Below are 24,411 nucleotides of genomic sequence, written 5' to 3' on the forward strand. Positions count from 1 at the left end.
TTTTTTTTTTTTTTTTTTTTTTTTGAGACGGAGTCTTGCTCTGCCGCCCAGGCTGGAGTACAGTGGCCGGATCTCAGCTCACTGCAAGCTCCGCCTCCCGGGTTCACGCCATTCTCCTGCCTCAGCCTCCCGAGTAGCTGGGACTACAGGCGCCTGCCACCTCGCCCGGCTAGTTTTTTGTATTTTTAGTAGAGACGGGGTTTCACCATGTTAGCCAGGATGGTCTCGATCTCCTGACCTCGTGATCCGCCCATCTCGGCCTCCCAAAGTGCTGGGATTACAGGCTCGAGCCACCGCGCCCGGCCTCGGCAGATATTCCCTGGGCACTGTTTTGGGAGCTGTCAGAGTAGAGCCCCTTGCTGAGGTCCAGTCCTCAAGGAGCACATTGCCAGAAATTGTTCAACATTCTGGGTGCCGGCGACGCTTGTAATCCCGGCACTTTGGGAGGTCAAGGCAGGCAGATCACTTGAGGCCAGGAATTGGAGACTAGCCTGGCCAACATGGGTGAACCTCCTGTCTCTACTAAAAATACAAAAAATTAGCCAGGCGTGGTGGCGTGTGCCTGTAATCCCAGCTACTCAGGAGGCTGAGACATGAGAATCACTTGAACCCGGGAGGTGGATGTTGCAGTGATTCGAGATTGCACCCCTGGGCAACAGAGAGAGACTGTCTCAAAAAAAAAAAAAAAAAAAAAGAAAGAAAGAAAAGAAAAGAAAGAAACTGTTAAACACAACAAGGCCACTGTGATTGATGCAAACCCCAGAAGTAAGGACGTGAGTTCAGACAGTGGTCAAAGAGAGGGTGTGGCAATATTGGGCCCCACTCCATCACTGACCTCCTCAGCCACTTGGGCAGATCACCCTGGGCCTCAGGTCCTCAGCCACAAAATGAGGGTATAATTTATTAAATCGTGAAAGCAACAAGTTACATAGTGCTTCCTAGGTAGCACATTCCGTTTGAATACTTTACGGATGTTGAATTTAATCCTCACAACAAGGTTTTGAGATAGGTACTGACACTATCAGCATTTTACAGATTAGGAAAAGGAGCACAGAGAATTTATATTACATACCCAAGCAAGTATCCAAGCTGAGGTTCATACTGAGGCAGTGCAGGATCCAAAGTGCCAGCTCCTAAGCACTATGCTGTGTTGAGCCCAGTGACACTCCAGAGTGCTGTCCAACAGGATGTTCTGCAGTCATGAAAATGCTCTGTATTCTGTGCTGTCCAATGCAGTAGCCTCTAGGCACATGTGACTACTGATCACTGGAAATGTGACGGGTGCAAATGAGGCCCTGATTTTTTTTTTTTTTTTTTCTGGAGACAGAGTCTCGCTCTGTCGCCCAGGCTGGATGGAGTGCAGTGGGGCAATCTCAGCTCCCTGCAACCTCCACCTCCCAGGTTCCAGTGATTCTCCTGCCTCAGCCTCCTGAGTAGCTGGAATTACAGGTGTGAGCCACCACACCCAGCTAATTTTTGTATTTTTAGTAGAGATGGGGTTTCGCCATATTGGCCAGGCTGGTCTTCAACTTCTGGCCTCAAGTGATCCTCCTGCCTCAGCCTCCCAAAGTGCTGGGATTACAGGTGTAAGCCACAGCACCCAGCCTGAATTTTTAACTGTATTTAGTTTAAATTAATTTAAGTTGAAACAGGCACACGTGATTAGTGGCTACTGTATTGGATTACACAGCTCCAGAGTTCTAAATGAGAGGCTAATGTCACGCACTACATGCAGGGAGTGGGGCAGCTCTGAGCTAGAGAGGGAAAAGAGGGAGAGAGGGTACCTGTCCACCCCCACAGTCCCTGGTCTCTTTTGCCTCTACTTTCCTGCTCTCCTGTCCCACATTGCTCACCTTCCGTTCTCCCCTGTCCTACCCAGCCCTGAAGATCCACTTGTCTTCTGAGACCAAGGCTGTCCTGGAGGAGTTTGGTGGTTTCGAGCTGGAGCTTCGAGGGGATGTAGAAATGAAGGTAGAGGGGGAAGCCTCTGTCCTCCCCACCTTTTGGGGTCCTAGAAGGAGTTACCCTTCTCAAGCAGCCAACACCACTCCCATCCCTAAGCCTCTCATCTGACTGGGGAAAGGGCATGTGCCACTCCCCAGCCCATCCTCTTCTTTTTCCCTCCAGGGCAAAGGCAAGGTTCGGACCTACTGGCTCCTGGGGGAGCGGGGGAGTAGCACCCGAGGCTGACCTGCCTCCTCTCCTATCCCTCCACACCTCCCTACCCTGTGCCAGAAGCCACAGAGGTGCCAGGCCTCAGCCTCGCCCACAGCAGCCCCATCACCAAAGGATGGAAGTCGTTTGAATAGCTCAGGTGTGCTGACCCCAGTGAAGACACCAGATAGGACCTCTGAAAGGGGACTGGCATGGGGGGATCTCAGAGCTTACAGGCTGAGCCAAGCCCACGGCCATGCACAGGGACACACACACAGGCACATGCACCTGCTCTCCACCTGGACTCAGGCCGGGCTGGGCTGTGGATTCCTGCTCCCCTCCCCTCCCCATGCTCTCCTCCCTCAGCCTTGCTACCCTGTGACTTATTGGGAGGAGAAATAGTCACCTGAAGGGGAACAAGAAAAGAGACTAGGTGAAGTGAGGGCAGGGGAGCCCACATCTGGGCCTGGCCCACAATACCTGATTCCCCGACCCCCTCCACGCAGCAGTAGACACAGTGCACAGGGGAGAAGAGGGGTGGTGCAGAAGGGTTGGGGGCCTGTATGCCTTGCTTCTACTGTGAGCAGAGACAATTAAAATCTTTATTCCAGTGACAGTGTCTCTTCTTGAGGGAGAGAGGGTTGCCAGAAAACAGTCAGTTCTCCACTCTCTACTTCAAATAAGACTCTCGCTTCTTGTTCTACAAGGGCCTAGAAGGAGAAGTGAAAAAAAGACTCGATTCTTAAGCTGGGAATGCAGGCTCTGAGAGTAGTAACAGCCTATGAATTGCCCAGCAGTGCTGAAACTGGTTTAAGGACCCATTTATACCCTTAAGAATTATTATTATTGGCCAGGCACAGTGGCTCATGCCTGTAATCCCAGCACTTTGGGAGGCTGAGGCGGATGGATCACCTGAGATCAGGAGTTCAAAACCAGCCTGGCCAACATGGTGAAACCCCATCTCTACTAAAAATACAAAAATTAGCTGGGTGTGGTGGCATGTGTCTGTAATCCCAGCTACTCGGGAGGCTGAGGCAGGAGAATCTCTTGAACCCAGGAGGCAGAGGTTGAAGTGAGCTAAGATGGCACTACTGCACTCTAGCCTGGGCAAAAGAGGGAGACTCTGTCTCAAAAAAAAAAACCAAAAAAAACACCAGGCACGGTGACTCACGCCTGTAATCTCAGTACTTTGGGAGGCTGAGGCGGGCAAATCACATGAGATCAGGAGTTTGAGACCTGTCTGACCAACGTGGAGAAACCCAGTCTCTACTAAAAATACAAAATTAGTTGCCGGACGCAGTGGCTCACACCTGTAATCCCAGTACTTTGGGAGGCTGAGGCGGGTGGATCACGAGGTCAGGAGTTCGAGACCATCCTGGCCAATATAAGGAAACCCTGTCTCTACTAAAAATAGAAAAATTAGCTGGATATGGTGGCCCGTGCCTGTAGTCTGAGCTACTCAGGAGGCTGAGGCAGGAGAATCGCTTGAACCTGGGAGGCAGAGGTTGTGGTAAGCCGAGATCGTGCCATTGCATTCCAGCCTGGGCAACAAGAGCGAAACTCCGTCTCAAAAAAAAAAAAAAAAAAAAAAAAAANAGGCAGGAGAATTGCTTGAACCCGAGAGGCAGAGGTTGCAGTGAGCCGAAATCATGCCATTGCAGTCCAGTCTGGGCAAAATGAGTGAAACTCAACCTCAAAAAAAAAAAAAAAAAAGTATTAAGGACCTAAAGAGCTTTTGTTTATGTGAATATCTATTGATATTTGCCATAGTAGATATTAAAACAAATCCTTATTTATTTTTTATTTATTTATTTTTGGTTTTTGAGATGGAGTCTTGCTCTGTCACCCAGGCTGGAGTGCAGTGGCGTGATCTTGGCTCACTGCAAGCTCTACCTCCCAGGTTCACGTCATTCTCCTGCCTCAGCCTCCCCAGCAGCTGGGACTACAGGTGCACGCCACCACGCCCAGCTAATTTTTTGTATTTTTAGTAAAGATGGGGTTTCACCGTGTTAGCCAGGATGGACTCGATCTCCTGACCTCGTGATCCGCCTGCCTCGGCCTCCCAAAGTGCTGGGATTACAAGCGTGAGCCACTGCGCCCGGCCACAAATCCTTATTTATTAACTCATATAAGATAACAATAATAAACCCATTACATGTTAATAATTTTTGACTGCTTTATCAAGAACATTTTTATGTGAAACTAGCCTTTCCAATGTGCAGTGGTGAAGAATGCATGCAATACTAACTGGGTGCTACTGCCTTGATTTATGTAAAGCCACAGCAGTTTTGCCCCCATTGCTTTTGCACTTCCATGCAATGTGTCAACTCTGTCAAAAGGGCAAATAACGTATTAGAATTATTATGAAAATCGTTTGACCTCATCTATGCCCTGAAAAAATATTGGGGACTCCCAGGATTTGTGAACCACACCTTGAGAACTGTTATGTTACTCAATGGCTGGCATACAGTAGGAATCAGATAATTAATATGGACTGAATGGAGAGTCCTGGGAGCTGGGGAGGAAGTGGGAGTCGGGTGGGAACATATGGATGCCTTTCAACCCAGGTGAAATTTAGGGATTGTCCACCTACTCCTCCATTCCCCATGTCAGTGTAGACAAATGTGAGTCATAGTTTGCAAAATGCCTCTCAGCTGGGCCAGGAGCCCTGGTTTCCTTGCTGGACCCACCCCTCACCCCCTCCTTCCGAGGCAGGCAGGCAGGAATGCGGGGGAGAGGTGGCTGCAGCTCCACCACCCCCACGGGGGAGGAAAGTGCCAGACATTTCTTCAGGACCATCCATCAATTGCAGGCAGGTCTCTACCCTGACCTCCCAGGCCTCTTCCTGGAGTCCACCCTGTAGGACCTGGACGTAGGCTGGCCACTGGGAGCTTGGAGGTCTGGCGTGGCACTACTCCGTGGTACACAGCTGGCAGTTCAGGATGAAGAAAAGACAAATTGCTCCCCTCCTGTCCAGTGACTCTTCTTGTTTTGTGCTTCCCACCCACCCTTTTTGGCCCCAGTCAGGCTCAATTTATTGGGAGAGGGAGCAGACATGGTTCAGTCCTCTCACCAGCCAAGCCACGGATGAACAGCAGTGGGAAGGCCTAACCAAGAGTGGCTGTCCTGTCAACCACAGCTACTGAACTTCCTGATGGGCCCTGGTGGCCCTGTAGCCTCCCGTGCCCCAGGTCCCCCCTACAAGGGTAGTAGACAGCCCCTGAAGAGACTGGCTATGATAAAGAGAGCTGTGAGGCCTAGGAAGTTAGATCAGGGTGGAGCTGGGACAGCTACGGGGAGTTGGGCTCTGGGGAGAGGAGTCTTAAATGAGGTGGGGAAGAGGGGCAGGGAGTGGACGACTGAGGAGCTCCAGAAGCACAATTCTAGGAAATTGCCGGTCAGATCCTTCCGGGGCAGCCTGGCTCCACTGTGGGCACCGGGAGGGGAAGGGGCTGTGCGGCGGAGGTGAGGAGGGGCCTAAGGAGTCGATAATTTCAGCGGCCCGAGAACTTTCACTGGAACTAAGGAGATTTCCTTCCGGAGGAAGGCCCCTGAAGCCAGGAAGAACTGGGAAAGCCATTTGTGAGGGGGCAGGAGGGTAGCAATAAAGCCCTCCCCGCAGGCCGCGGAGACCGTCTTGTGCCAGGAACCTCCGCCCACGTGGGAGGGGCAGTCTAGCCTCTCAGTTTCCCGGGCTGTCCCGCCTAGTACGTTTGGGAGGGATGGGGGCCACAGGGTTTCCCCAGAGTATGGTAAGAATAACAATAATAATTGGCATTCAATTATGCCTTGCAGTTGACAACGGCTTTCACATACATTATCTCATCAGCCCACGTGACGCCCCTAGAAGAGTGGGGCGGGCTGAGAAGGCAGCTCAGCAGGCGGGTGGGAGGGCCAGCTGGAGGCTGTGCAGAGGGAACCCCCGCCCAGCCAGCCCCGAACAAGGCCAGGGCCTGGAACAAAAATGGAGCTGACAGAAACAGACAAATAACCTCCTCCCCCACCCGCTCTTTTCTCTACGTCAAAGGGTTTGAGTAATTTATTTATCATAGCAGTATATTTAGTAACAATTATTTTTAAAAAAGATTTATACCTTTCAGGACAGATCCATGGAATCTAATTAAGCAGAGGCCAGTTTTGCAGACTGAAAGTCAATTTTTTAATTAAATTGCAGGAGCTATAAAAATAAATAAATTAACCATTTATTTATAAAGAAGAATACTGTCCAGGGAGATTTAATCTCTTTGGGTTGGAACGCAAGTAAGATTCCAGGCGAGGTGTTTACCACCAACATGAAGGGTCGGGATGAGGATGAATTTGGTGTTGCACAAAGCCAGGAGAGAACGCTCTGGAGGAAGATGAGCCCACATCCCGTGCCTGCTCCCAGACTGCATTCTGCCAGGAACAGGGGAGGTGGTGGCAAAAACCTGCTTGACTGTACTTCAGACCAAGGTTAGAGAAGTAGTGAGAGAGTCCAGATAGGAAAAGACCCCAGCCACCCACTTCCATACCACATCCACTGGCACCAGTGAGTCAGAGGATAGGCTGGTTGCCCTTTAAGAACCTTTCCAAAGGGAAGATTCCATAATCAGGCACATCTGTTCGTGACAGTGGCACCCTGTCTGAAACTGATGCAATCATCCCAGCATGACTATCTGCCTTTGGCTTCCAAATGTGGACTACATATGGTATGCCTTGGCTATTGCATGTCCGATGATCAGGTCAGCCCACTAAACTTCAGGCAGGCAAAAACTAGGCCAAAATACCATGCAGATCTCAGTGTTCAAAACTGGCACAATTACACTCCTCTATCAAATGAGAGGCAGTGCAAAGTTGGGTAAGAGACTGGACTCTGGAGATAGCCTGCCTGGATTTAGATCCCAGCTCTGTCACTCATAATCAATGTAACCTTGTGCAAACTACTCAACTTCCCTCTGCCCTCAGTTTTCTATTCTGTAACTCAGTAATGATCATAAAACCTACTTCATAGGTATGTTTTGAGAATTACATGACTTAATAATTCCTGTTACATCCTCAGAACACTGGCAGGTAATAACAATTAGGTAAGTGTTTGTTGGTATGATTAAGAGTCAACATTATACAAACCATAACGCTAGAATTTTTTTTTTTTTTTTGAGACAGAGTTTCACTTTGTCTCCTAGGCTGGGCTAGAGTGCAGTGGAGCAATTCTAGCTCACTGCAACCTAGAACTCCTGGGGTGAAGTGATTCATATACCCCAGCCTCCCGAGTAGCTAGGCCTACAGGAGCACACCACCCCCACCAGCTAATTCTTTTTTTCTTTTTGGGAGATGAAGTCTCACTCCGTCACCCAGGCTGGAGTGCAATGGCATTATCTCAGCTCACTGCAGCCTCTGCCTCCCAGGTTCAAGCGATTCTCCTGCCTCAGCCTCCTGAGTAGCTGGGATTTCAGGTGCCTGCCACCAAGCCTGGCTAATTTTTGTATTTTTAATTAGATGATGATGATGATTATTATTATTATTATTATTATTGAGACGGAGTCTCACTCTGTCGCCCAGGCTGGAGTGCAATGGTGTGATCTCGGCTCACTGCAACCTCCGCCTCCTGGGTTCAAGTAATTCTCCTGCCTCAGCCTCCTGAGTAGCTGGGATTACAGGTGTGTGTAATGACCGGCTACTTTTTGTTTTTTTGATATTTTTTTTGTTTTTTTGAGACAGAGTCTCGCTCTGTCACCTGGGCTGGAGTGCAGTGGCGCAATCTCGGCGCACTTCAAGCTCTGCCTCCCAGGTTCATGCCATTCTCCTGCCTCAGCCTCCTGAGTAGTTGGGATTACAGGTGCCCGCCACCACACCCAGCTAATTTTTTGTATTTTTAGTAAAGACAGGGTTTCACCGTGTTAGCCAGGATGGTCTCCATCTCCTGACCTCGTGATCTGCCCACCTCGGCCTCCCAAAGTGCTGGGATTACAGGCATGAGCCACTGTGCTCGGCCTCTAATTTTTGTATTTTTAGTAGAGGCAGGGTTTCACCATGTTGGTCAGGCTGGTCTCAAGCTCCTGACCTCGTGATCCGCCTGCCTTGGCCTCCCAGAGTGCTGGGATTACAGGCATGAGCTGCCACGCCTGGCCTAATTTTTGTATTTTATTTTTGTATTTTTAGTAGAGATGGGGTTTCGCCATGTTGGCCAGGCTGGTCTGACTTCAGGTGATCCACCTGCTTTGGCCTTCCAAAGTGCTAGAATTACAGGCGTGAGCCACCATGCCTGGCCCCCAGCTAATTTTTAAAAAGTTTAGTAGGGATAAAGTTTCACTATGTTGCCAAGGGTTGATTCAAACTCCTGGCCTCAAGAGATCCACCCGCCTTGGCCTCCCAAAGTGCTGGGATTACAGGTGTGAGCCAATGTACCTGGCCCATAATGCTAGATTTAAGGAGTTGCTTATGTCTGGGGAATAGTTGAAAGTGAAATGCAGCACCTGATTGAACCCCTTAATGAGAGATATTAGTAAGATCTAAAAATCTTTGTATTAGAAAAAGTACAGATTAGGCCGGGCGTGATGGCTCATGCTTGTAATCCCAGCACTTTAGGAGGCCAAGGTAGGCGGATCACCTGAGGTCAGGAATTTGAGACCAGCCTGACCAACATGGAGAAACCCTGTGTCTACTAAAAATACAAAAAAAAAAAAAAAAAAAAAAAAATTAGCTAGGCATGGTGGCGCATGCCTGTAATCCCAGCTAGTGGGGAGGCTGAGGCAGGAGAATCATTTGAACCAGGGAGGCAGAGGTTGCAGTGAGCCCAGATCGCGCCATTGCACTCCAGCCTGGGCAACAAGAGGGCAACTCTGTCTCAAAAAAAAAAAAAAAAAAAAANAGCTGAATTAGAACTTTGGAGACCACATGTATCTAAAAGAGGCTTTTCTTTTCTGAGACGGAGTCCCACTCTTGCCACCCAGGCTGGAGTGCAGTGGCATGATCTCAGCTCACTGCAACCTCCGACTCCGAGGTTCAAGCGATTATCTTGCCTCAGGCTCCAGAGCAGCTAGGATTACAGGCACACCACCACGCCTGGCTAATTTTTTTGTATTTTTAGTAGAGATGGGGTTTTGCCATGTTGGCCAGGCTGGTCTCGAACTCCTGACCTCAGGTGATCTGCCCACCTCAGCCTCCCAAAGTGCTGGGATTACAGGTGTGAGCCACCACACCTGGTCGAGTTTTTTGTTGTTGTTGTTTGTTTGTTTGTTTTTGAGACTGAGTCTCACTCTGTTGCCCAGGCTGGAGTGCAGTGGCACAATCTCTGCTTACTGCAACCTCCGCCTCCCGGGTTCAAGCAATTCTCCTGCCTCAGCCTCCCGAGTAGCTGGGACTACCATCTCGTGCCCCCATACCCGGCTAATTTTTGTATTCTTAGTAGAGACGCAATTTTGCCGTGATGGCCGGGCTGGTCTCGAACTCTTGACCTTGTGATCTGCCTGCCTTGGTCTCCCAAAGTGCTGGGATTACAGGCGTGAGTCACCAGGCCTAGCTTCTTCTTTTTTTTTTTAAGATTAATGACCTTGGGCAGGGTGAGGTGGCGCTCACCTGTAATCCCAGCACTTTGGAAGGCCGAGGTGGGTGGATCATGAGATCAAGAGTTCAAGACCAGCCTGGCCAACATGGCAAAACCCCATCTCTACTAAGAACACAAAAATTAGCCAGGCATGGTGGCACCAGCCTGTAGTCCCAGCTACTTGGGAGGCTGAGGCAGAAGAATCGCTTGAACCCTGGAGGCAGAGATTCCAGTGAGCCTAGATTGTGCCACTGCACTCCAGCCTGTGCAACAGAGCAAGACTCCATCTCAAAATAAATAAATAAATAAAAAGATTAGTGACCTTATTATTTCTAGAAATAACATACACTTAGAAAAGGAATTACAGAGAAGAAATAAAAAATCACCTAAGAGACCAGGCATGGTGGCTCACACCCATAATCTCAACACTTTGAAGGCCCAGGCAAGAGGATTATTTGAGGACAGGAGTTCAAAACCAACCTGGGCAATATAACAAGACCTCATCTCTACAGAAGAAAAAAAAAAAAATTAGCCAGGTGTGGTGGCACATGCCTGTAGTCCTAGCTATTCAATAGGCTGAGGCAGGAGGATCCCTTGAACCCAGGAGTTCAAGGTTACAGTGAGCCATGATCATGCCACTGCACTCCAGCCTGGGTACACAGTGAGACGCAGACTTACAAAAAAAAAAAAAAAAAATCACCTAAGATTCTGACATCAAAATAGTCATTATTGGCAGTGCATGGTGGTTTACATCTATAATCCCAGCATGTTGGGAGGCCAAGGCAGGAGGATCATTTGAAGCCCAGGAGTTTGAGACAAGCCTAAGCAATATAGCAAGACCCTGTCTCTACAATTATAAATATAGTATTTGTTAATATTTGGCCAGGCCTGGTAGTATATGCCTGTAGGCCCAGTTACTTGGGGTGGGGAGGCGGGAGGATCACTTGAGTGCTGAAGTTCTGGGCTGTAGTGCACTATGCAATCAGGTGTCCCCACCACATTGGGCATCAATCTGGTGATTTCCTGGGAGCAGGAGACCACCAGCTTGCCTTACGAGGGGTAAACTGGCCCATATCAAAAACAGAGTAGGTCAACATTTCCATGCTAATCAGTAATGGGATCCAGCCTATGAATAGCCACTGCACTCCAGCCTCGGCAATAGAGCAAGACCCTGAATTTTTTTTTTTTTTTTTTTTTTGAGACTTGCCCTGTGGCCCAGGGTGGAGTGCCGTGGTGTGATCTCAGATCACTACAACCTCCGCTTCCGGGGTTCAAGTGATTCTCCTGCTTCAGCCTCCCAAGTAGCTGGGATTACAGGTGGGCGCCACCACACCTGGCTGATTTTGTATTTTTAGTTTCAACATGTTGGCCAGGCAGGTCTCAAACTCCTGACCTCAGGTGACCCACCTGCCTTGGCATCCCAAAGTTCTGGGATTACAGGCATGAGCCACCACGCCTGGCCAAACCCGCATTTTTTTTTTTTTTTTTTTTGAGACGGAGTCTCGCTCTGTCGCCCAGGCTGGAGTGCAGTGGCCGGATCTCAGCTCACTGCAAGCTCCGCCTCCTGGGTTCACGCCATTCTCCCGCCTCAGCCTCCTGAGTAGCTGGGACCACAGGCGCCCGCCACCTCGCCCGGCTAATTTTTTGTATTTTTTAGTAGAGACGGGGTTTCACCGTATTAGCCAGCATGGTCTCGATCTCCTGACCTCGTGATCCGCCCATCTCGGCCTCCCAAAGTGCTGGGATTACAGGCTTGAGCCACCGCGCCCGGCCCAAACCCGCATTTTTAAAAAATTAAAAAACTAAAAATAAGGCCAGGCACGGTGGCTCACCCTTGTAATCCCAGCACTTTGGGAGGCAGAAGTAGATGGATCACTTGAGCTCAGGAGTTCGAGACCAGCCTGGGCAACATGGCAAAATCCTGTCTCTACTAAAAATACAAAAAATTAAGGCTGGGCACAGTGGCTCAGGGCTGTAATCCCAGTACTTTCGGAGGCCGAGGTGGGCAAATCACCTGAGGTCAAAATTTCGAGAGCAGATTGGACAACGTGGCAAAATCCCATCTCTATTAAAAATACAAAAATTAGCCAGGCGTGGTGGCGGGCACCTGTAATCCCAGCTACTCAGGAGGCTGAGACAGGAGAATTGCTTGAACCCAGGAGCTAGAGGTTGCAGTGAGCCAAGATCGTGCCATTGCATTCCAGCCTGGGCAACAAGAGTGAAACTCCGTCTCAAAAAAAAAAAAAAAATTTACCCTGGCACAGTGGCACGTGCCTATAGTCCCAGCTACCAGGGAGGCTGGCGTTGGAGGATTGCTTGAGCCTGGGAAGCAGAGGTTGCAGTGAGCTGAGATCCTGCCACCACACTCCAGCCTGGGCTACAGAGTGAGACCCTGTCTCAAAAAAATAAAAAATGAAAATAAAATGTAAAAAAGTCTGATGAACATCATTCCAATGTTAATTACAAATTGTTTGATGAGGCTGGGCGCGGTGGCTCAAGCCTGTAATCCCAGCACTGTGGGAGGCCAAGACGGGTGGATCATGAGGTCAGGAGATCGAGACCATCCTGACTAACACGGTGAAACCTCATCTCTACTAAAAAAAAAATGCAAAAAACTAGCCGGGCGAGGTGGTGGGCACCTGTAGTCTCAGCTTCTCGGGAGGCTGAGGCCGGAGAATGGCGTGAACCCAGGAGGCGGAGCTTGCAGTGAGCTGAGATCCGGCCACTGCACTCCAGCCTGGGCGACAGAGCGAGACTCCGTCTCAAAAAAAAAAAAATTGTTTGATGTTAGGTATTTAATATAAATGCCTTTCACATTTATAGAAAAGCCAGACTGGTTCCCCACCTCTTCCAATGGTCCTAGAGAGGTAGCGGGCAGGACTTAACTCAGTAGGTGGGGCTCAGAAACAGGACCAAGTTGACGACTTGCTAAAACAGACTGAAGAGAAGCAGCTTTCCATGACATGCCCAACAGTGTGCCCTGTCAGTTCACCATTGCCATGGCAACACTGGGATATTTCCGCCCCTTTCCATTGCAACAACCTGATGGCCTGAAAATTACCAACCTTTTCCTAGAAATTTCTGCATAGCCCACTTCTTAATTTGCATGTAATTAAAAGTAAGTTATAGACTGGGTGAGGTGGCTCACGCCTGTAATCCCAGCACTTTGGGAGGCCGAGGCAGGCAGATCACTTTAGGTCAGGAGTTCCAGACCAGCCTGGCCAACATGGTAAAACCTCATCTCTACTAAAAATATAAAAATTAGCCGGGAGTGGTGGTGCACACCTGTAATCTCAGCAATTCTGGAGGCTGAGTCAGGAGAATCGCTTGAACCCAGGAGGCAGTGAGCTGAGATCTCATCACTGTAGTCCAGCCTAGGTGACACAGCAAGACTCCATCTCAAAAAACAAAAACAACAACAACAACAACAAAAAAGTGAGTTATAAATATGACTGCAAACTGCCTTTGAGCTGCTACTCTGGGTACACTGCCTATGGGGTAGCTGTGCTCCCCAAGGAGCAGCACCTGTGCTGCTGCTGTACCCTGCCGCTTCAATTAAAAGTTGCAGTTTAATACCACTGGCTCACCTTTGAATTCTTTCCTGGGGGAGACCAAGAACCCTCCCAGGCTAAGCCCCAGTTTTGGAGCCCACCTGCCCTGCATAGCACTGGCTTTTTTTTTTTTTTTTTTTTTTTTTGAGACAGGGTTTCCTTCTGTCACCCAGGCTGGAGTACAGTGGCTGGAGTGCAGGGATGCCTTCTCGGCTCACTGCAACCTCCACTTCCTGGGCTCAAGTGATCCTCCCATCTTAGCCTCCCAAGTAGTTGAAACTACAGGCCCACACCACCACACCTGGCTAATTTTTGTGTTTTTTGTAGAGATGGGGTTTTGCCATGTTGGCCAGGCTGGTCTTGAACTTCTGGGCTCGAGCGATTTGCTCACCTTGACCACCCAAACTGCTGCGATTACAGCCATGAGCCACTGCACCAGGCCCAGCACTGTCTTTTCTAAGTAGGCAGAGGTCCGTTGTCTCTTCTAACAACAGTGCCCGCCCCCCTCCTACCCCTCCATTTGGAGTCTCAGCAGTACAACATCACTACAGATGCTCTTTGACTTATGGGTGATGGAGTTACATCCCAATATGTCCATCCTAAATTGAAAGTATTATAAATTGAAAATACATTTAGGCCAGGCGCGGTGGCTCAAGCCTGTAATCCCAGCACTTTGGGAGGCCGAGACCATCCTGGCTAACACGGTGAAACCCCGTCTCTACTAAAAAATACAAAAAACTAGCCGGGCGAGGTGGCGGGCGCCTGTAGTCCCAGCTACTCGGGAGGCTGAGGCATGAGAATGGCGTGAACCCGAGAGGCGGAGCTTGCAGTGAGCCGAGATCCGGCCACTGCACTCCAGCCTGGGTGACAGAGCGAGACTGTCTCAAAAAAGAAAAAAAAAAAAAAAAAAAAGAAAATACATTTAGTACAACTAGCAAGTATCCATAATAATTAAAAATTAAATATTAGCCAGGCACGGTTGCTCATGCCTGTAATCACAGCACTTTGGGAGGCTGAAGCGGGCGAATCACGTGAGGTCGGGAGTTCAAGACCAGCCTGACCAACATGGAGAAACCCCGTCTCTACTAAAAATACAAAATTAGCTGGGCGTGGTGGTGCATGCCTGTAATCCCAGCTACTTGGGAGACTGAGGCAGGAGAATTGCTTGAACCAAGGAGGTGGAGGTTGAGGTGAGCTGAGATCGTGCCATTGCACTGAAGCCTGGGCAACAAGTGTGAAACTCCATCTCAAAAAAAAATAAAAATAAAAATAAAAGAAAAATAGTAAGTCAAAGCTCATCTGTAGTTTCTTGAGACATTTCTCCAAGATCTTGGCTAGGCATGTGGTTCAAACCTGTAATCCCAGCACTTTGGGAAGCCAAGGCAGGAGGATTCCTTGAAGCCAATAGTTCAAGATCAGCCTGGGAAATATGGAGACTATCAAAAAAAAAAAAAAGAGAGAGAGAGAAGAGAGAGAAAGAGGAAGGAAGAGGGGGAGGGAGGAAGGGAGGGGTGAGGGAGGGAAAAGAAAAGAGAAAGAAAGAAAAGAAAGAAAGAAGGAAAAAGAAAGAAAGAGAAAGAAAGAAAGGAAGGAAGGAAGGGAGAGGAAGAAAAAAAGAAAAGGGAAGAGAAGAAAAAAAAGAAGGAAGGAAGAGAAAGAAAGAGAGAAAGAGAGGAAGGGAGGAAGGGAGGAAGGGAGGAAAGGAAGGAAAGGAAGGAAGGAAAAGAGAAAGAAAGAAATCTCCAGGCTCTGACTCCAAACTCTTTATCACTCTGGGTGAGTGCCTGTGGGTTTGCCCTAGTTTGTCCATGTCCCTTTGACAACCTGCCCCTTATCTGGGGCAGAATCTTCCAGGTGCAGCCTGAGGAATGCAGAGAGCAGGCAATTGTCACCTCCCTACCTATTATGGAACTTGTGGCCACACATACACTCCTCCCTCTACCCCCGCAGAATTTCTCACATTGCTCCTGTTAATCTAAGTCTCTTCCACCTGGTTCTCTGTTAAATTTTAAAGTTAAAAAATAGCTGTTTTGCTAAATATTTCATACAGAATTTGGGGGAAAGGAGGGATATGTCACATAGAGATCAGTTTTTGTTTTTGTTTTGTTTTATTTAAAAACTCCAGTGGACAGTTTTACTGTCTCCTCAAAGTCCCTCTGTAGCTGGCCCAAGCCAGGGTGGATCCAGGTTTTGTGGGACTTGGAGTTTACACAGTTTGGTGGGTCCCCCTTTTTAAAAAAGAATACAGGCTGGGCGCGGTGGCTGAAGCCTGCAATCTCAGCACTTTGGGAGGCCGAGGCAGGCGGATCACAAGGTCAGGAGATTGAGACCATCCTAGCTAACATGGTGAAACCCCATCTCTACTAAAAATACAAAAATTATCTGGGTGTGGTGATGTGTGCCTGTAACCTCAGCTACTCAGGAGGCTGAGACGTGAGAATCGCTTGAACACAGGAGACCGCATCACTGCATTCCAGCCTGGCGACAGAGCAAGAGTCCATCTCAAAAAAAAAAAAAAAAAATTGTTATGAAATAAATATTTCATTAGAAAGTGAAAAGAAATTACAAATTTCAAAAAGCTGACAAAAATCCAAACATCTCACAATCTAGAAGGATATCTTTATTAGTAACTACCCATCTCACTTCTATAATACTAACTACTACCTTTCTCTTCTTTCCTTTTTAAAAAAGTTTTTAAAAGTTTTTCTATTTTCTGCCAGACACTGTACAGCTCAAACTCCTACTTTTCTCATTGCATACTCTGATTGTTATTTCATATAATAATGATTTTGTAATACCATTTTCTTTCTTTTTCAGACAGGATCTTGCTGTGTCACCCAGGCTGGAGTCTAGTGGCATAATCATAGCTCACTACAGCCTCAATCACTCAGGCTCAAGCAATCCTTTCACCTCAGCCTCCTGAGTAGCTGGGACCGCAGGCACACACCCCTGTCTAATTTTTAGACTTTTTTTTTTTTGGGGGGGGGACAGAGTCTCACTCTGTCACCCAGGTTGTAGTGCAGTGGCGCGATCTCGGCTCACTGCAACCTCTGTCTCCCCGATTCAAGCGATTCTTCTGCCTCAGCCTCCGGAGTAGCTGGGATTACAGGTGCCCACCACCACGCCCAGCTAATTTTTTTGTATTTTTAGTAAAGATGGGGTTTTTTCATGTTGCCCAGGCTGGTCTCGAACTCCTGGGCTCAAGCGATCTGCCTGCCTCAGCCTCCCAAAGTTCTGGGATTACAGGCATAAGCCACTGTGCCCAGCCCATAGTATCGTTTTTTATGGAGAAAAAAGAAAGATAAAAAGTTCAATCTTTTCTCTAGAGAAATCAAATGAAGTTTGTTTATTTATTTTTATTTATTTATTTATTTATTTATTTATTTATTTATTTAGAGATGGAGTCTTGCTCTATCGCCCAGGCTGTAGTGCAGTGGCACGATATCAGCTCACTGCAAGCTCAGCCTCCCGGGTTCATGCCATTTTCCTGTCTCAGCCTCCCCAGTAGCTGGGACTACAGGTGCCCTCCACCATGCCCTGCTAATTTTTTTTGTATTTTTAGTAGAGACGGGGTTTCATTGTGTTAGCCAGGATGGTCTGGATCTCCAGACCTTGTGATCCGCCCGCCTCGGCCTCCCAAAATGCTGGGATTACAGGCGTGAACCACTGTGCCTGGCCCATCTGAAGTTTATTTTTATTTATTTTATTTCTTTTTATTTTGAGACAGGTCTCACTCTGTCACCCAGGCTGAAGTGCAATGGCATGATTACAACACACTACAGATTGAACTTCTGGGCTCAAGTGGTCCTCCCGCCTCAGACTCCCAAGTAGCTGGGACTACTGGCATGCAATACCATGTTTTTAAATTTTTTTGTTGGCCGGGCGCGGTGGCTCAAGCCTGTAATCCCAGCACTTTGGGAGGCCGAGGCGGGCAGATCACGAGGTCAGGAGATCGAGACCATCCTGGCTAACATGGTGAAACCCCGTCTCTACTAAAAATACAAAAAACTAGCCGGGCGTGGTGGCGGGCGCCTGTAGTCCCAGCTACTCGGAGGCTGAGGCAGGAGAATGGCCTGAACCTGGGAGGCGGAGCTTGCAGTGAGCCGAGATCGCGCCACTGCACTCCAGCCTGGGTGACACAGCGCGAGACTCCGTCTCGAAGAAAAAAAAAAAAAATTTTTTTTGTAGAGTCACTGTCTCATTATTTTGCCCAGGCTGGTCTTGAACTCCTGGCCTCAAGCAATCCTGACTTGGCTTCCCAAAGTGCTGGGATTACAGGCGTGAGCCACTGTGCCTAGCCCATTTATATATTTTTAATCTTTCACTATTATATAAATGCTATGTCTAATCCCATACCTAATGTGTTATATCTATGTTTCATTCAGTATCTCTGTAAGATAAACTCCTAGAAATGGGATTAGTGAGTCAAAAGATATAATATGCATTTGTTACTTTTATATCTATTCCAAATTGACCTTATATAGGGTTTAACAATTTACACACCTGCCAGCAATGCATGATAGTGACTAATTCCCCAAAACTTTGACAACAGTATCAAACTAAAGTGGCTTCGTTGCCTGGGGTAAATATCCGAGTTTCGTCGTCTCCTACCAAGAAAATTTAGTACACATACACACAGGAGGAGTTTAGTGATACCTCAGTTTAGCTTTTTTGCTCCTGCAACCCGGGAGACGGAGGCTGCAGAAAGAAAGAGAAAGAACAGCTCTCTCTCTAGCAAGAAATAGGGGCTTCCCAAAGGAAAAGACTGGCCGGCAGCAGAGTTCGCCGGGTTTTATAGGCAGGCTTGAGAAGGTGATGTCTGATTTACGCAGGTAAATCAAATCGGTTCAATCAGGTGTGACGTTTATACAGCATGAGGGGAAGGTTGGCCACCCCACCCTAATCTTATTATGCAAATGAACTCTCCCCTTGGCAGGCGCCATATTTTCTGCTCCTTACTGTATGTACACTGTGGCTGACAAAGGGAAGGAAAGATGGAACCGCCATTTTGAACATGATTGGCACAACTGCCGGCATCTATGTCTGCAGCTCGATTTTACAGGCTGCTCTTTGTTAGAACGCAAAATGATTCGGGGCTGCTTTTCATTAAAAGGAGACCCTCCTGGTGGCTCATGCCAGTAATCCCAGCACTTTGGGAGGCTGAGGCAGGTGGATCACAAGGTCAAGAGTTCGAGACCAGCATGGCCAAAATGGTGAAACCTCGTTTCTGCTAAGAATACAAAAATTAGCCAGGTGTGATGGCACGTGCCTGTAACCCCAGCTACTAGGGAGGCTGAGGCAGAGGATCACTTGAACCCGGGAGGCGGAGGTTGCAGTGAGCTGAGATCCTGCCACTGCACTCCAGCCTGGGTGACAGAACAAGACTCCATCTCGAAAATAAATAAATAAATAGGCCGGGCATGGTGGCTCACGCCTGTAATCCCAGCACTTTGGGAGGCCGAGGTAGGTAGATCACTTGAGGTCAGGAGTTCAAGACCAGCCTGACCAAAATGGTGAAACCCCGTCTCTACTAAAAATACAAAAATTAGTCAGGCGTGGTGGTATGCGCCTGTATTCCCAGCTACTCAGGAGGCTAAGGCAGGAGAATCACTTGAACCCAAAAGCAGAAGTTGCAGGGAGCCAAGATCGGCCGCTGCACTCCAGCCTGGGTGACAGAGTGAGATTCCTTCTCAATAATAATAATAATAATAATAATGGCCAGGCACAGTGACTCACGCCTGTAATCCCAGCACTTTGGGAGGCTGAGGAAGGCGGATAACCCGAGGTCAGGAGTGTGCCAGCCTGACCGAAATGATGAAACCCTGTCTGCACTAAAAAAAATACAAAAATTAGCTGGGCGTGGTGGCATGCACCTGTAATCCCAGCTACTCGGGAGGCTGAGACAGGAAAATTGCTTGAACCCAGGAAGCAGAGGCTGCAGTGAGCTGAGATCGTGCCGTTGCACTCCAGCCTGGGCAACAAGAGTCAAACTCCATCTGAAAAATAAATAAATAAACAAACAAACAAATAAATAAATAAATAAAAATAAAAGGAGAACCTTACCGAGGACTCCTATACCCTCACTATCTGCCTAAGTAGATTCTTTTTTTTTTTTTTTTGAGACAGAGTCTCGCTCTGTTGCCCAGGCTGGAGTGCAGTGGCGCGATTTTGGCTCACTGCAAGCTCCACCTCCCGGGTTCACGCCATTCTCCTGCCTCAGCCTCCCAAGTAGCTGGGACTACAGGCACCTGCCACCACGCCCCGCTAATTTTTGTATTTTTAGTAGAGACAGGGTTTCACCGTGTTAGCCAAGATGGTCTCGATCTCCTGACCTCATGATCCGCCCACCTCGGCCTCCCAAAGTGCTGGGATTACAGGCGTGAACCACTGCGCCCGGCCTTTGTTTTTAATTTTAAGACAGAATCTTGCTCTGTTGCCCAGGCTGGAGTGCAGTAGCACAATCTCAGCTCACTGCAGCCTCTGCCTCCCAGGTTTCTGCAATTCTCCTGCCTCAGCCTCCCAGGTAGCTGGGATTACAGGCCCATGTCACCAGGTCTGGCTAATTTTTGTATTTTTAGTAGAGATGGGATTTCACTATGTTGACCAGGCTAGTCTCGAAATCCTAACCTCAGATGATCCACCTGCCTTGGTCTCCCAAAGTGCTGGGATTACAGGCGTGAGTCACTGCGCCCCGCCATTTTCTTAACTCCTATATCAAAATTGGGATTTTTGTCAACCTGACAGATAAAAAGTGGTACCTCGGTTTAGCTTTATTTGCTCAATTTTTAAAAAAGTGAGGTAAGTCTGGGTGCAGTGGCTCACCCCTGTAATCCCAGCACTTTGGGAGGCCAAGGCGGGTGGATCATCTGAGGTCAGGAGTTCGAGACTAGCCTGACCAACATGGTGAAACCCCATCTCTACTAAAAATACAAAAATTAGCCGGGCGTGGTGGCACATGCCTGTAATCCCAGCTACTTGGGAGGCTCTGACAGGAGAATCACTTGTACCTGGGACGTAGAGGGTACAGTGAGCCAAAATCACGCCATTGCACTCCAGCCTGGGCAACAAGAGCGAAACTCCATCTCAAAAAACAAAACAAACAAAAAAAAAACCAAGCTGGGCGTGATGGCTCACGCTTGTAATCCCAGCACTTTGGGAGGCTGAGGCAGGCGAATCACAAGGTTAGGAGTTCAAGATCAGCCTGGCCAACACGGTGAAACCCTGTCTCTACTAAAAATACAAAAAATTAGCCGGGCGTAGTGGTGGGCACCTGTAATCTCAGCTACTTGGGAGGCTGAGGCAGGAGAATAGCTTGAACCTGGGATGCGGAGGTTGCAGTGAGTGGAGATCACTCCACTGCACTATGGCCTGGGCAACAGAGCGAGACTCTGTCTCAAAAACAAAACAAAACAAACAAACATAAAAACCATACATAAAGTGTACAGCTCAATAAAGTTTTACATGTGTATACATTCATATAACCATCACCCAGGAAAAGATAGGATTGTTCCCAACACCTCAGAGGTTCTTTCTTGTCCCTCCTAATCAGTACCTCCCCTGACCCTCAACCCCTTAGACATAATCATTCTTCTTACTTTTTTTTTTTTAGGTGGAGTCTCTCTCTGCCACTGGGCTGGAGTGCAGTGGCATGATCTCGGCTCACTGCAACCTCTGCCTCCCAGGTTCAAGTGATTCTTCTGCCTCAACCTCCCTAATAGTTGGGACGACAGGCGTGTGCCACCACGCCCAGCTAATTTTTCTATTTTCAGTAGAGACAGGGTTTCACCATGTTGGCCAGGATTGTCTCGATCTCTTGACCTCGTGATCTGCCCACCTTTTCCTCCCAAAGTGCTGGGATTACAGGGTGAGCCACCGCGCCCAACTTATTCTTACTTTTATTGACATAGATAACTTTGTTTGTTTGTTTTTTAGAGAGATGGTGTCTGGCTATTGTAATTCCCCAGTGGGTTCTTCTGGCCACTGAACACATGAAACCAATCCACTGAGACCCTGTTATTGCAATAAAGAGTTTAATCAATGCAAGGTCAGCCGTGTAGTACAGAGTTATCGGCCGGGCGCGGTGGCTCAAGCCTGTAATCCCAGCACTTTGGGAGGCCGAGACGGGCGGATCACGAGGTCAGGAGATCGAGACCATCCTGGCTAACATGGTGAAACCCCGTCTCTACCAAAAAATACAAAAAAACTAGCCGGGCGAGGTGGTGGGCGCCTGTAGTCCCAGCTACTCGGGAGGCTGAGGCAGGAGAATGGCGTAAACCCGGGAGGCGGAGCTTGTAGTGAGCCGAGATCCGGCCACTGCACTCCAGCCTGGGCGACAGAGCGAGACTCCGTCTCAAAAAAAAAAAAAAAATCAGAGTTATCACTCAAATCAGCCTCCCTGAAGGCTAGAAGGTTAGGGCCTTTCTGTTTTTATTTTTATTTTTATTTTTATTTTTGACGGAGTTTCACTCTTGTCGCCCAGGTTGGAATGCAATAGCGCGATCTTGACTCAGTGCAACCTCCACCTCCCCAGGTTCAAGCGATTCTCCTGCCTCAGCCTCCTGAGTAGCTGGGATTACAGGCGTTAGCCACCACGCCCGGCTAATTTTTGTACTTTTAGTAGAGACGGGGTTTCACCATGTTTGTCAGGCTGGTCTTGAATTCCTGACTTCAGGTGATCCGCTGCCTTGGCCTCCCAAAGTGCTGGGATTATAGGCGTGAGCCACCATGACCGCCTCCTCCCTCCCTCCCTCCCTCCATCCCTTCCTTCCTTCCTCTTTCTCCCTTTCCTGCCCTTCCCTTCCTTTTTTCCTTCTTTCCTTTCTTTCTCTTTCTTTTTTTCTTTTTGAGACAGTCTCTTTCTGTCACCCAGGCTAGAGTGCAGCAATGCAATCTCGGCTCACTGCAACCTCCACCTCCCCGGCTTAAGCAATTCTCATGCCTCAGCATGCTGAGTGACTGGGACTAGAAGCTCATGCCACCACGCCCGGTTAATTTTTTGTATTTTTAGTAAAGATGTGGTTTTGCCATGTTAGTTAGGCTGGTCTCGAACTCTGGCCTCAAGTGATCATCAAAGTTAGGGTTTTTCAAAGACAGTTTGGTAGGCAGGGAACTAGGGAATGCGTGCTGCTATTTTGTTGGGGATATAATCATGTGGGTGTGGAAAAATGTCCTTGTGTGCTGAGTCGGCCTCTGGGTGGTGGGGAGCGGGCACAAGACCATTTGGTTATATCATGAGTCACAAGTCTGGGTAAGGTCAGTAAGTAGCCAGAATGTATTAGGTTGGTGCAAGAGTAATTGCAGTTTTGACCCTTTCTTTTGCACCCCCCTAATAGAAGTCTGAAACACTTATTTTATTTTTTTTTGAGACAGAGTCTTGCTCTGTGGCCCAGGCTGAAGTGCAGCGGCGCGATCTCAGCTCACTGCAACCTCTGCCTCCTGGGTTCAAACGATTCTTCTGTTTCAGCCTCCTGAGGAGCTGGGAATACAGGCATGCACCACCACACCCAGCTAATTTTTGTATTTTTAGTAGAGATGGGGTTTCACCATGTGGGCCAGGCTGGTCTTGAACTCCTGTCCTCAGGTGATCTGCCCACCTAAGCCTCCTAAAGTGTTGGAATTACAGGCGTGAGCCACCTCACCTGCCCTGAAAACATTTTAAAAGACCAATCTTAGGTTCTACAATACTGATGTTATCTATAGGAGCAATTGGGGAAGTCACAAATCTTGAGACCACTGGCCACATGACTCCTGAACAGTAAGGGATTATAGAAACTATGCCTACATTTTAGCAGAATTCACGTCCCTCCCATAATCCTAATCCTGTGGACTTTCATTAGTCTTATAAAGGCAGCTTTCAGTCCCTGAGCAAGAAGGGGGTTAGTTTTAGGAAGGCACTATTATCATCCTTGCTTTTAAATTAAGCTATGCACTAAATTCCTCTTATGGGTAGCTTGGCCTATACCTAGGAATAAGAGAAGATAGCTAGCCTGTGAGGCTACAAGCAAGATAGAGTCAGCCATGCTAGATTCCTCTAAACAGGCATAATCTTTGCAAAGGCAGTTAAACTATGTTGTCCAGACTGGTCTCAAACTCCTGGCCTCAAGCAATCCTCCCGCCTTAGCCTCCCAAAGTGCTGGGATTACAGGTAGGAGCCATCACACCCAGCCATTCTTATACATGCTTTTTAGTAGCCACATGTACTCATTTCTCTCAGCTATATACTTATAAATGCTATATCATGGGATAGGCAATTGTTTGGCTTTGGTAGATACTGCTCAACAATTTACCAATGTACTGTTGGGGTTCAAAAAGTAATACCCCAAAGACTGGTGCTTTAACATGCTGTGGCCTTAAACATGCTTTGATCGTCTGCAGGTGGATCACGAGGTCAGGCGTTAGAGGCCACACTTGCCAACATGGTCAAACCCCGTCTCTACTAAAAATACAAAATTAGCTTGGGAGGCTGTGGTAGGAGAATTGCTTTTACCTGGGAGGCGGGGGTTGCCGTGAGCTGAGATCATGCCACTGCACTCCAGCCTGGATGACAGAGGGAGACTCCATCTCAAAAAAAAAAAAAAAAAAAGCCTCCTAATGAAGGTCTTTCTAACCTTGTCTTGTTCCTTCACCAAGCTCAAGGAAGGACTCTTTCTGGAATTTCCTGATCTGACCAAGAAAGCTTCTTTCCAAAAGAAACACAATTGCCGGCCAGGCACAGTGGCTCACACCTGTAATCCCAGCACTCTGGGAGGCCGAGGCGGGCGGATCACAAGGTCAGGAGATCAAGACCATCCTGGCTAACACAGTGAAACCCCATCTCTACTAAAAAAAGAAAATACAAAAAATTAACCGGGTGTAGTGGCAGGCGCCTGTAGTCCCAGCTCCTCAGAAGGCTGAGACAGGAGAATGGTGTGAACCTGGGATGCAGAGCTTGCAGTGAGCTGAGATCGTGCCACTGTACTCCAGCCTGGGTGACAGAGCGAGACTCCGTCTAAAAAAAAAAAAAGAAAGAAACACAATTGCCTTCTGTTACTTCCTTGAAATTTCATCATGTGCCAAAGAAAAGAAAACTAAGGAATGCAAATACACCTGGAGGGACTTTTTCACAAGATAATTCCTGTCTCTGGGACCATTCAAATTCCAAAGAGAATAATTTTTTTTTTTTTTTTTTTTTTTTTTTTTTTTTTT

General features: G+C 48.1%; 1 protein-coding gene and 1 pseudogene across 5 annotated transcripts in view; both read left to right on the forward strand.

Moving 5' to 3' along the window:
* NPR1 (natriuretic peptide receptor 1) overlaps positions 1 to 2,768 on the forward strand; it is a 16,771-nt gene extending 14,003 nt beyond the window's left edge. For 2 of the 5 annotated variants that reach the window (XM_025398948.1, XM_025398965.1), the window contains 2 exons: positions 1,880 to 1,971; positions 2,128 to 2,768. In XM_025398948.1, the coding sequence (XP_025254733.1) occupies positions 1,880 to 1,971; positions 2,128 to 2,190 (155 nt within the window). In that variant the 3' untranslated portion in view covers positions 2,191 to 2,768. Of the gene's footprint in view, positions 1 to 1,879 lie in introns of all 5 variants that reach the window. The other 3 variants (XM_025398938.1, XM_025398956.1, XR_003121456.1) reach the window with 2 other exon arrangements.
* Positions 2,769 to 6,446: 3,678 nt separating this feature from the next.
* LOC112619726 overlaps positions 6,447 to 24,411 on the forward strand; it is a 28,151-nt pseudogene continuing 10,186 nt past the window's right edge.

This window comes from Theropithecus gelada, chromosome 1 (assembly GCF_003255815.1).
Source record: "Theropithecus gelada isolate Dixy chromosome 1, Tgel_1.0, whole genome shotgun sequence".
Taxonomy (NCBI): Eukaryota; Metazoa; Chordata; class Mammalia; order Primates; family Cercopithecidae; genus Theropithecus; species Theropithecus gelada.